The sequence below is a fragment of the Phocoena sinus genome, chromosome 1, assembly GCF_008692025.1.
Source record: "Phocoena sinus isolate mPhoSin1 chromosome 1, mPhoSin1.pri, whole genome shotgun sequence".
Lineage (NCBI taxonomy): Eukaryota > Metazoa > Chordata > Mammalia > Artiodactyla > Phocoenidae > Phocoena > Phocoena sinus.
The window spans coordinates 18035628-18048350 of NC_045763.1; the positions used below are offsets into that span (position 1 = coordinate 18035628).

The 12723-nt window shown below is 45.8% G+C and overlaps 1 protein-coding gene across 3 annotated transcripts in view; it reads right to left on the reverse strand.

Annotated features, from left to right (window-relative positions):
* Positions 1-315: 315 nt before the first annotated feature.
* LUZP1 (leucine zipper protein 1) overlaps positions 316-12723 on the reverse strand; it is an 81158-nt gene continuing 68750 nt past the window's right edge. For all 3 annotated transcript variants that reach the window (XM_032621359.1, XM_032621340.1, XM_032621349.1), the window contains 2 exons: positions 5941-9119; positions 316-4000 (listed from right to left, as the gene is read on the reverse strand). In XM_032621359.1, the coding sequence (XP_032477250.1) occupies positions 3845-4000; positions 5941-9000 (3216 nt within the window). In that variant the 5' untranslated portion in view covers positions 9001-9119 and the 3' untranslated portion in view covers positions 316-3844. The remainder of the gene's footprint in view (positions 4001-5940; positions 9120-12723) is intronic.

Here is a 12723-nt window from a genome sequence, read left to right on the forward strand (position 1 = left end):
ACTCACACTCACACAAAGCACATGGAAACTAGGGAGCTTTATTGGTTACATATTGTGCTGCAGAGCCAACAGAGGCAGCATTAGAGCCAGAGGATACATGCAGACAGGCAGCTTCAACTATACACATGCACCCAAGGAGCCCTGAGTCACTGCTCATGGCTTCGCCCTGGTTTCCAGCGACAGGGTCTGGCCTCCTTGGTCCCATGCTTGGAGCAGGAATGTAGGAGAAGCTGCTGCACCTAGACTCCAAGGGGCAGGGGAGAGACCGGAGCACCTGCCTGAGCAAGTAGGTGTGGACCGACAGATACTGATGTGTCCCCTAGCAAGGGGGCCTATAATGTGATAACAGTTTATTTGAGGGCTACTTCCCTAGCCCTCCCGATCTTTAAAATACAAAAAAAAAAAAAAAAAAAAAAATAGACTTTATTCTCTTAAAAATACATTCCATTCAGTACATGTTCTGAGCTGTGAAGCAGCAGGAAAGTAGGGCCCCTTTCCCTATGACCTTGGTTGTGAGGCTTTGAGGAGAACCCTGTTGTTCCCCACCCTGGGGTATTTAAAAGGTAATCCCTAAAAGCAGCTCTTCCAAAGCAGTCTTGTCAGAGTAATGATAAACCCACACCAACAAAGGCAGCTGGGGACCCAGGGGCAGGGTCCCTATTCCTTTACTGGGAAACGATAGCACATGGCACTAACCCACTAAATATAAAGAACTAAAACTGCCCCAGGATGGCAAGTCCAAGACCAACACAGACGCTCCCACACCCCACGAGGGTGATAGCGTCACGTGCAGGCCTGCCTGTGACCAAGGCTGGAATTCTTGGCCCCACTGCAAATCCCTGTGGCCCACCCGGGAACTGTTTCCTTGCTACACAAAAGCAGAAACAGCCGCAACTTCTCTGCCCACCGTCCCTGCAGCTTTCTCAGACAGGCGGGGGCAGGTGGAGGAGACCAGCTCCTAGCACTGAGCCAGCTCTACTTTCTCCAAGCAAGCAGCTCTGGAGTGCCAGCTTCCCAGACCTTACTAGGAACCCTCCCACACCCCATGCACCTGCCAGTAAAATTCCGAGTTAGAGCCAAGCTGCAGAAGAGGCTGGTCATAAAAGTGGATTTGTTGGCTGGGACAGAGGGAATATTTGGCTTGATTAGACAACTATTCAACTACCAGGTCTCCCATTTGGAAGTTTCCCCCAGGACCCCTGATGGTGAGGCCTGGGTCCAGACGGTCACACCTAGGTTGCTTTTCAGAAACAGGCCTTCCAACTTTGGAATTTGACGGCCAGCCTTGCCAGCCATTTGAAGCCCAGAGGAACTGAGCCTCTAGCGTTCACTTGCTATTACAAATATATTTTCTGCAATGCTGAGGACATTTAAAAATAAAATCTATTTTACAGCGGCTCTAGAAAGTGTGCAGATTAAGGAAACAATATTTATCCTGAAATAACTGTTACAATCAAACCCTATTGCACTCAGATTTTAAGACAGCAGCCCCAGCAAAAGGGCACCATAGCTGCCCCTCTTCCACAGAGCATTCTGGGTGGTGGCAGATGTTGGTGCTGCTAAAATGTGGAAAGATCCAGACTTTGGCACCAGGAGCTACAGCACCAGAATCCAGGGCTCCCAACGCCCAAAAAGACAAGAATTACTGGCGAGATCTTTATAGGCATCGTTTGGCACCCTTCTGTTTCCACCAGCAACGAACCACAGACCTAATTTCCTATAGCCTCAGTTGACCGCCACAGGGGTCTGTTTCCTTTGGACTCTCAGGGTTGACAACCAGTTAAGAAGAATGGCAGGAAGGCTACAAGTGAGAGGTTGCAGCCTTGAGCCAATGACCCAGGAAAAGCAGCAGGAAGAGATTTTGAAAACAGCATCTTGAGTATCTGAGGCAGCAATGTGAAGAAAAGGCAAAAGCCATGTGACAAATACCCTTAGATTGGCAAACTCCAGAAAATGGAAGTATAAGCAAAACACTCCTGTCCATGAAAGTCAAGTAGGTGCTCCCCAAGCCTCCTCCAGGATCGCCAAATCTGATGCAGACAAGGGAGGGGCAAACGCTGGTTCCCACCCTGAGCGGAGGCAGAGAAGATTCAAGAAGCACTGGAACAGGAGATATACACACCTTGTGCTGTGGAAAGCACATGGCCTGCTATGTGGCACTGGGCAAGGTTGGTATTGAAAAGGGCTGCAGAGACCATCTAACCTCACCCTTTCACTGTATAAACTGGAAAAGTGATGCCAAGGGAACTTCTCTGAGTTCATCCTCATGACATTAAAACATGGGGAACTGGAAAGAATAAGGCCCAGGAAAACAAAGGCGATGGGAAGGACACATGTAAACCCATTTGGACAATACCTTCCACGATTAAGAATCACCCCCCACAGGGAGGAAACAAAAATCTTAGAATGCCAGATTTAGGATCCTTAGAGACCATCCATTTCAAAGAACTCATTTTACAGATAGGGAAACTGAGGCCCCAAGAGGACAATGACTTGCCCAAGGTCACGTAGCAAGGAAGTACAAAGCCATGAAGAAAATTCAGCTTTCCTGACTTCCACTCTAATGCTCTTTCACTATGAAGGAACAGTGTCTGCTTCATAAAGGTAGCCTTTGAAAGGGGATCCCTTCTTTGAACTGAAAGAATGCTATAGAAAAAGCAGTGCCAAGAATGTACGGTTCTTTCCCCAAGTGATTGGTATAAGGAATCTAATCAATTTTTCTTTATGTGGCTTCCTGAAAGGTTTGCTACATTTTGAAATGTATGAATCTAGGGCCGTTGATGGCACGTATTACCTTTCCTCCAATGAAGTCATCATAATGATAGTTGGTTTGCAGAAATCATGGGCCCACTTCTGTAGGAATGCATCAGCTTGGTAAAGTGCGATACCTCCTCCACGGGGGATGAGGAGGAGGAACAAAGTCCATGCCTTTCATGGAGCCATTGCTTTGTGGAGTGACTAAGGGGAAATCGCTTCTTCCTGTCTACTTTCCCCTGTGCTGGCGCTTCCTAGAAGGCAGAGTATGCTGGGTCAGGCCCAGGTTAGTCTGGGAGTATTCCAAAGGAGAAAACAACAAAGTCAGCCTGAAGTCTCCAGCCACAGGAGAGGAGCAGGCAAGGCCAGCAGCATGTTGGTGCCCAGGGAAGGAGATGCATGAGGCTCGTGCACTTCCAGGTGCCTTTGGAAGGTGAACAGAGAGCCGGGGTTGGGGGGGGGGGGGGGTGTGATGTCATTCCAGTAGGTGGGTACCCATGTGCTCTGCCCCCAGGAATCAATGGTCAGCCCGGGGGCCCAGTCAGAGAAACTTCAACCTAAAGGGTAGTTCCATAAACCCCTGTAAAAGTCTGAGGAACTCCACAGGGGAAGAAATGGAACCCCCTAGATGGAGCTGATGGCTGGTGGGTGCATAGGCCCCTGGGGCAAATGAGGAGTGAACTGGATGCGGTGAAGAGACTAAGAAATCAGAACGTTAACCACAGAAGGGGTTGCCCTATGACACAGAACCCACCAAGGAGCAGAGGAAGAGATTTGGCTGCTGTTGTGTGGTGGGGATACAACGGGTTTCTATGTCTTTCCTCATTTGGGGGCCAGAGTGGCCCATCCTACCTGGGAGACGGGGACAAGGAGAGAAGACTCATGCATCAGGGAAAGCTGGCCCTGGGTGACCATGTCCAGCTTGTAGTTTCTGATTCCCTCTGGCCAACTGGCAAAAAAGAAGCCACAGCCTGGCTCTCTGCCAGTCTCCCAGCCAAGGCCTGGTTTCTAGCCTGGCTCCTTCACAGGGCAGGAAGGCACAAGAGCTGAGAAGCAGGAGCAGAGGAGACAGCAGACCTCACCAGCGGGCTCAGTTTTCCTCAGCACAGGGCCTGTTTGGCCGTAACCGTTCCTCAGCCCGGGGTCGCCCAGGCTCGGGCAGCCCCGGCTTTGCAGACAGTTCAGACCTTTCGAGGGAGTTGTGCAGTCGCCTGTAGACACTGAGTGTGCAGTCGTCACCTTCCTCCTGTGCCAACAGATGACAAAAGTCAGCTGCAGAGAACAATACAGTGAATAATAAGACACCCTCACTCCCCACCCCAATGGCCCTCTCTAACAGGGAGATGTGGTGCAGACCAACCACAGCAGAACTGCAAAGGACTGGCCAGTGTCAAAGTTCCACCTACGAACTCCAAGCTGCCGAGAGCTCCTAGGGTAGAACTGGGAGGCTCACAGCTGAACAGGAGCCCTAAAAAGGGACAGGACCAGGAACAGGGCCACTGGGGTGGGACCTCCAAGTAGGGGCCAGCATTACTGGAGTGTTGCACGTGCAGGCTGCAGGCCTCTCAGGGTCAGAGCCATTTGCTTGCTGGAGAGGCAGGGAAGTATGAAAAGGAAGCTGGACAGCTCTTATCCTACTTCCCACCTACAGACTACCAAAAAGCTCACGTATACCTTTCCTACCTTTCCTACCATATCTCATCTCATATGTGCCCCTCACCCTATATTTCTCAGACATCCACAGTTTCAGCTTCATCCAACTTTCTCTGCACTCGTCTTCTACCAGAATTCTGCCTTTTTAATGTTCTTGTTGCTCCTCCCCAGCTAATGCAGATCAAAGAATGAGTGAGAAAGTCTGGTTGGCAAGGTAAAAAAGAGCATTGGATTTAGAGACAAGAATCTTGGGTTCAAATCTTAGCTCTTCCAGTAATTCACCTGGGTGGCCTTGGTGAAGAGACCCTTTGTGTCACTGACCCTCCGTTTCTACATCTAAAAAATGGGGATAATATCCCCACACACACACCAGGGCTGTTGGAGAGACTGAATAAGACAGCGGGTGGGGAAGTGCTTTAAAGTACCCTGTAAAACTCAGGGCTTTTCAACTTCACACACAGTCACCACCTGCCTTTTAAAAGAAAGGAACAGGGACTTCCCTGGTAGTCCAATGGTTAAGAATCCACCTTCCAATGCAGGAGGCGCAGGTTCGATCCCTGGTTGGGGAACTAAGATCCCACATGCCATGGGGCAACTAAGCCTGCATGCTCTAGAGCCCGCGCGCCTCAACTAGAGAGAAGCCCACACACCGCAATGAAAGGTCCCGCGTGCTGCAACTAAGACCTGGCGCAGCCAAAAATAAATATTTAAACAAATAATAAAAGAAGGGAACAATCTCTAGGTCAAAAACATCTTTCTTCATCACAGGACTCACATCTAAAAGACACTCCTGGGGGCTTCCCCTTCATATGTTGCGCTGGCACTCTGACCCTCATATAAGGAGAGATTCTAGATTTGTCTACCCAGTAACAAGCCACACTGAACCAGCCCTGCCCTCAGCCTGATGACATAATGGGCTACATAGGTGTCTGGGACAAAAAGGGATGCTCGGGCATGACGCTTATCCAAGTAGGCCCAGTGTAAGCCCCAGCTCTCCTCCGCCCCTACATGCCAGCAGCTGGCAAAGATTGCCTAAACTGAGGCAGCCAAAGAACTCATTTCCTTGGCTCCATCTCTGCTCTACAGAAAGCCACTGTGCTTCCTCCTTTACCCCGGAACCTCCCAGCAGCTGCAGCTGATTCTTGTGCTTCTAGGTACTGCTCTGTGGGGCTATAAGGGGAGCTCCTTTGGCGACCCTGGCAAACCAAGAGAACAGAGGCCACATCTCTCTCCTTTTCTGTAGCCTTCATATGTGAAGGCAAAATGAAGGAGACAAATTGGGGAAAAGATTTTGGAAATTCATGCTGCTCTCTGCCAAATACCTTCTTCAAGGTACTTCATTCTTCTTTAAGGCCAAATCCACATTATTTTCAACAGTTCTCTGAACTACCCAGTTCTATTCAGTGTTTCTCAGCCCCAGTCTCCATAATCCTGAGTCACACAGGCCAGGGCAGAGGGGAACAAAAAAGAAAGGAAAGGAGAAAAGGGGAAAGTGGAAGGAGAACAGGAGAGAGGGAAAGAAGTGGGACTTACCATGCCTGCCAAGTGGTTCCAGGCTTCAGCCGTGACAGTATCTCCTACCCGATTCCGACGAGTGAGCACCTCTGACACGGTGAGGCTGCTTTGGGTTCTTCTGGAGGAGAGCTCGGGGGCATCCCCTGAGTTGCCTACCCTTCGAGTGCCCTGCTCAACAAGGTATGAGCTGGGCTGTTCAAGGTCTGAATAGTCTGTGGAAGATCTCTGGATGTACGTGTTGGTAGATTCCACATTTTTACCTATTCGAGTTGGGGGGTCTTCTAAAGAGTTCAAGTCTCGCCTACTCTTCCAGGCATTTCTCACAGTAACGTGTCTGGCATCTGACGAGCCCACTTCTAAAGGGCCACTATGGCTTTTCCACCTGATTGTCTCCGCTGTGGGTGCATGGCTATTCCTCTCCACAGGATCTGATGGCTTGATTATAATGCTGCTCCGAGAGACCACCGTTTCTGGCCTGTTCTTCAGGGCCCCATCTCCCATTCTTTCAGCTTCTGTGAACTGCAGGGTGATGTCATGTTTGTGAATGGAGAGCTCAAAGGGGGAGCTGACATGGTTACTAACCGACATGAGCTCTGGTGGCCCAACCTGGATGTTGCTGGTGGATGTGTGCCTCTCCCGCAGGGCCTCGCCTAGAGCAGCTCTCGGGCTGCTGCTGTCAGAGGGGTAGATAGTTATACTGCTTGTCACTTTGTTTGGCCCTGGTTTGGAAGTAGACTTCTGTTTTTCCAATGTGGCCTCGGTTCCAGATCCTCCCATGACTTTTTTCACATCCTTATCAATGATGACAGGTTTGATGATGGCTCTAGATCGCAAGGCCTCTCTGGGGCTAAAGGGCCGCTGGCTTTTTACCCCGGCACCATTGGCCTCTGGGGGCTCCACGGCATTGGTGGAGGCTCTGACAGGTTTCCCAGATTCATTTTCTGTTCCCACATCTTTATCATTCTCAAAGAGGGAGGTTCTAAGTCCCCCTCGGGATTTGGCCTTTTCTCTAGAGTTGGGCTGTTGCTTGGGCTCTGGAGTAATGGTTGTGTTTACCAATTTGGCAGTAACAAGAGACACCATGTCCATATCGTCATCTGAGTCTGGCTTCTCTCTGCCACTGGATTTGATGACTCGACATCTCAGGGCCTCATGCTGACTACTGTCTTCCATCACAACTGCTATGGGTTGATCAACTCCTTCTTTATTGGGGGTTGAAAAGCCCTGAAAGATGTTCTCTTGGCTTCTGGAGCTATAAGGATACTTTGATAAAGGTGGAGCCTTGGAATTTGGGAAACTGGTATCAGCCTCTGGGCCGTTGGCAGCCTTTTTCCCCTTAGAGAGCCCTTCTGAGGAAGATCTTCTAGATGTTGCCAGAGCTCCCACGGCCTTAGAACTGCCAGAGTCTGCAGCCTGAGTTATTTGACTTCCATTGCCAGGCACCTGCCCCCTCTTGCCAAAGAGGGCCTCGGTGGAGGTGTCAGAAGCCTTGTCACCTCTCTCTGATATGTCATTGGGAACAGATCCATGGGTGGTATCACTAAATGTTCGTGTCGTCTTCTCTACTTTCCCCTTCAGCCCACTCTCAGTACCTGGCTTGGGAGTGCCCTTCCAAACTTTATTGTGCTCCTGGGCAGCTGGCGGGTAGCGGCTAAGCACTGACGGCTGTTCCCTGGACTTCTTCCCTTCACTCTGAGAGGAGACAGATGCGAGTCGATCTTCAGTTCTCTTTGTCTCCTGAGTCGTACTGTCTGCACCTGCCCCTGTGTTGGAAGCTTTGGCTGCCCTCCTGTTGGTAAAGCTGGGAGAGGAAACCTGCCTGTTGCTCAGAGGATAGTTTTCATTGTTGAGAACAAATTCCCTGTTTCGGTGCCTTTCCCGCTTATGCTGAGGGGACAGTTCCCGGGGTGTCTGCTTGGACACAGGTGCCTCATTCCCATGCCCTCTAAACTTAGTCCTCTCGTGCCTGCCTTTGCTGGACAGGAAAGCATCTTCCCCTTCTACCTCCCCGTTCTCTAGTTCTTTCTGTTTCTTGATTTGTAGCTTTATCTCCTCCAGCTGGCTGGCTAAGAGTTTGTTTTTATTTTGTTCACTTAAGTAATTATCCTGAAGGTCATTATTTTTGGCCCTCATTTTCTTAAGCTCTTCCTCCAAAGATTCAAAATGTTTGATTTGTGTCTTAAGTTTCTCAATCTCTTGGTTAAGGTCTTTTACTTTGTTGTCTTCCTGATTTCGGTTCTTTTCATTTTCTGATTTGTTTCTTGTTTCATTCTCTACCTGCTTTAGATAGTCCAGAGTTCCCTTCCTTCTTGATTCTTTGGATGGCAGTGTGGAAGAGATACCATCCTCAATTCGTAGGTCATTCCTTTCCAGAAGGTTAGAAGCATTCCTTGTATAATCTCGGTTCATTTTTTTGTTCTGCTCCAATTTTTGAGTGAGCTCTTTTATCAGTTTCTCGTTTTCTTTCTCCTTTTCATTCAAGTATTTTCTCTCACTTACAAAGGTCAGAGTTAATGATTTCAGCTTTTCTAACTCTGACACTAAACTCTGCTCAGTTTTATCCAGCCGGTCCTCAGAAGATTCTAGTTCTTTCACTTTGACCCTGAGCATTTCCAGCTCAGAGGAGATTTTCTTTGTCAGGTTTCTCTCCTCATTCAGGCTCAAACACAGTTGGGTACAGTCATTCTTACTCCTGCTAAAGGCCTCCTCTAGCTTCTCCAGTTCAGCCATTCGTTTCTGAAGCCGCTCAATCTCAGATTTTAGCTCCCGGGTGAGGTTTTCCTCCTCCTCAAGTTTCTCCTTCATCTGCTGACAGAGATCCTCTGCTCTCTTAATTTCCTCATCTTTGCCTTCGATTCTCAGCACTCGCTGACGCAGCACTTCAATCTCAGCCAACATGCTGGAGTTGCTGCCTTCCGCCTGAATCACCTTGTCCTGGAGATCCAGGAGCTCATCCTCTGCTTTCTGGAGGTTTTTAGTGGCTTCCTCCAACTCATCAAGACGGCGGCTTAGACTCTGTAACTTAAACCGCAGGTGGCGGCTGGAAGCAGTATCCTTGTAGCTTGTAAATTCAGCCATGTCTACTGCCAGCCAATGTGGGCTCCTAGAGGCACCCAATTCCACTCGAGGGGATGAGAAACGGTTACCTTTCTCTTGGCATCCACAACCTTCTTTGGCAGCTCGAGACCATTATCAGTCTACAGAAGAAAAGCAGAAAGCATGTCAGGAAGCAAATCTAAAACCTCTACTTCAACTCCCAGTTGTAAAGAGTTCCCATATGTAATTCTTGTGCCTAGAACATGGCAGGTGTTGAATGACTGAATTTGACTAAACCTGCAGGAAAACACTGGTTCTTTACGGCTGATGCCTAGTTTCACCCTAATGAAGAATGCCACCAATGGCAGCATGGCAAAAAGACGCAGAAAAATGCCTCATTTACATGACCAACTGTTCGATATTCAGGAAGCAAAAGTCCAACCCAAGAAGGATAAAAATAAAATCTGCACCTAGAAGCATCATAAGGATACAGCAGAATACCACAAGATATTTTAAAAGCAGTAAGGGGTGGGGGGGAGCAAATAGTCTATGAAGAAATAACAACTGAACTGGATTCTCAGCAGAAACTTTTAAGTGGACACCAAGAAGATAAAAGACATGATAACAAAAAAAAAAAAAGACATGATAACATCTTTAAAAGTTCTAAGAGAAAATAACTAACCTAGAAGTAAATCTCCTAGAAGTAAATACCAAGAGAAACTATGAAAGAAAGATATAATTAGTCAGAAACACTTTAAGAACAAATAAAAGGAAAATAAAAATTTAAGTGTTTATCACTGAAAAAACTATTGATAGACGTACTTCAGAATACAGAAACTGATCATTTAAAGAAGGCATTAGATGCAAGAAGGAAAAGAAATTAACCCAGACAAGCACTGATTGATTCAGTTAAACAATAAAAATCAATTAGGGATTGGTTTTATCCTGCTCCTTCTCCCCAAAGTGGAACTGAAACTCTAAACAGTAATAACATGTAAATCATAAAGAGAGAAATCAGAATTCAAGTGTTCTTAGAATGTTATATTCTTTGCGAAGAGGATAGTGTTATTATAACTAACGTTAGACCTTGTTAAGAATAGATATTAATCATATATCTGATAAGGCATTAATAAGCAGAATATATAAAGAACTTCTACAACTTAACAGCGAAAAAGAACCTGATTTAAAAATGGGAAAAGGAAAAAAAAAAAAAAAAATGGGAAAAGGACTTGAATAGACATTTCTCCAAAGATGATATCCAAGGACGACTAGTATCAAAAAACAAAAAGTGTACAGATGTGGATAACTGGAACCCTTGTACACTGTTGGTGGGAAAATGCTATAGCTACTATGGAAAAACATGATGGTGGTTCCTCAAAAAATTAAAAACTAATTATCATATGACCCAGCAATTCCACTTCTGGATATATATCCAAAAAATGAAAGAATGATCTCAGAGGGATGTTTGCACACCTGTTTTTTTTTTTTTTTTCTTTTGGCCACACTGTGCAGCTTGCGGGATCTTACTTCTCCAACCAGGGATCAAACCCAGGCCCCTTGCAGTGGAAGCGCAGAGTCCTAACCACTGGACCGCCAGGGAAGTCCCCATACCTATGTTCATAGCAGCATTTTCACAAGAGCCAAAAGGTGGAAGCAACCTAAATGTCCATCAATGGATGAATGGATACACAAAATGTGGTTTATACATACAATGAAATGTTATTCAATCTTAAAAAGGAAGAAAATTCTGACGCTTCAACATGGATGCACCTTGAGGACGTTGTACTAAGTGAAATAATCCAGTCACAAAAGACAAATACTATATGATTTCACTTATATGAGGTACCTGGAGTAGTCAAATTCATAAAAACAAAGTAGAATGGTGATGGCCAGAGGCTGAGGGAAAGAGGAAATATGGACTTGTTGTTCAGTGGGTATAGAACCATTTTTATCTTTCAGTTCTGCAAGATAAAAAATGTTCCAGAGATTGGTTGGACAACAGTGTGTATATATACTTAACACTACTAAAAAAGTGTACATTTAAAAATGGTTAAGATTATACATTTTATGTTATGCATTTTTTGCCAAAATAAAAAATAATTTTTAAAAACATTAAGGCACAAAAGAAGTAAAATACATAGAGATGGTAGGGCATACTTTCAGTTTCTGGTCCAGCATGTAAGGAGCTTCTAAAGTCATCACCTCTTCCTAACATGTAAAAAGCTGAACAAACAAAATCAACAACTCTTCTTAGATCCATCAGAGAACTGAGGTTACAGAGAAAATTGCTTCCCCCAAAGTTAAACAGACAAGTGGATACAGAGAACACAATTTACCAGAGCAGAAATGCAGGAGTAGAAACCTCCACAGGAACTAATACCAGGGTAGGAAAACCTAAACTGCAACTGACAAACTTCTCGAGGCTCAGGGTGGACAACTTTGGGAGTCAAAAACAACAGAGGCTGTCTCAGTCTTAGGTGGGGGATGCACCACATTTTGTGAGCTTTACCTCCAGGAGCTGTATCAGGTTCCCACAGTGAAGATGGGAAAAAATCCCCTCATGCTTCCAGCTGGAGGAGGGTAAATTAACCATTTTGAAACCAGGGTCTAACCTATTAGAGTCTTATCCGAGCCTAACTAACCTGGGGGAAGGAAAATACCCAACTCCAGCTACCTCTAACTTTCTACATGGTGGAAGGAATATGCCCAACTCCAGCCATCCTGTACCACCTAGGGGATGGGGTAGGGAGAGGGGTGGCACGTAGGACCTGACATTGAGAAGCACTTGTGAAATTCATAGCCCAGGGGCCCAGGCTTACTAAAACACTGAGACCTGATCATGGGACAACAGGATACTTCCCCTTCCCCAACACTATACCACAACATCACTAAAGGCCTACTTGCCTAAGTTATTTTTACCCAGGACATCATGTCCAGCTTTCAACAAAAAATTACAAGGCATACTAAAAGACAAAAACACAGTTTAAAGAAACAGAGCAAGCATCAGAACCGGACTCAGATATGGAAGAGCTGTTAGAATTCAGACAGAAATTCAAAATGACTATGATTAATATGCTAAAGACTCTAATGGAAAAATTAGACAACATGCAAGGTCATATGGGTAATGTAAGAAAAGAAACAGAAATTACAGAAAAGAATCAAAAAGAAACGTTAGAGATCAAAAACACCAAGAGAAATGAAAAATGCCTTTGTCTCATTAGTAAACTAGACACAGCTGGTAAAGAATCTCTGAGCTTGAGGATATGTCAGTAGAAACTTCTAAACCTGAAAAGCAAAGAGAAAGAATGACTGCAAAAAAATGGAACAGAATATCCAAGAAGTGTGGGATAACTACAAGAAGTGTGGGATAACTACAAGAAGTGTGGGATAACTACAAGAAGTGTAACACATGTGTAACAGGAATACCAGAAGAAGAAAGGAAGAGAAGAAAAATTTGAAGCAAATAATGACAGAATTTCCCCGAATTAATGTCAGCACCAAACCACAGATTCAGGAAGCTCAGAACACCAAGCAGGATAAATGCTAAAAACAAAAACAAAAACACCAAGGCATATCATATTCACACTACAGAAAATCAAAGATAAAGGAAAAATCCTAAAAGAACCCAGAGGAATAAACACATTACCTACAGAGGAACAAAGATAAGAATTAACATCTGACTTCTCAGAAATCATGCAAGTGACAAGACAGTAGAGTGAAATATTTTAAATGTTGAGAGAAAAACACCACCAATGTAGACTGCTG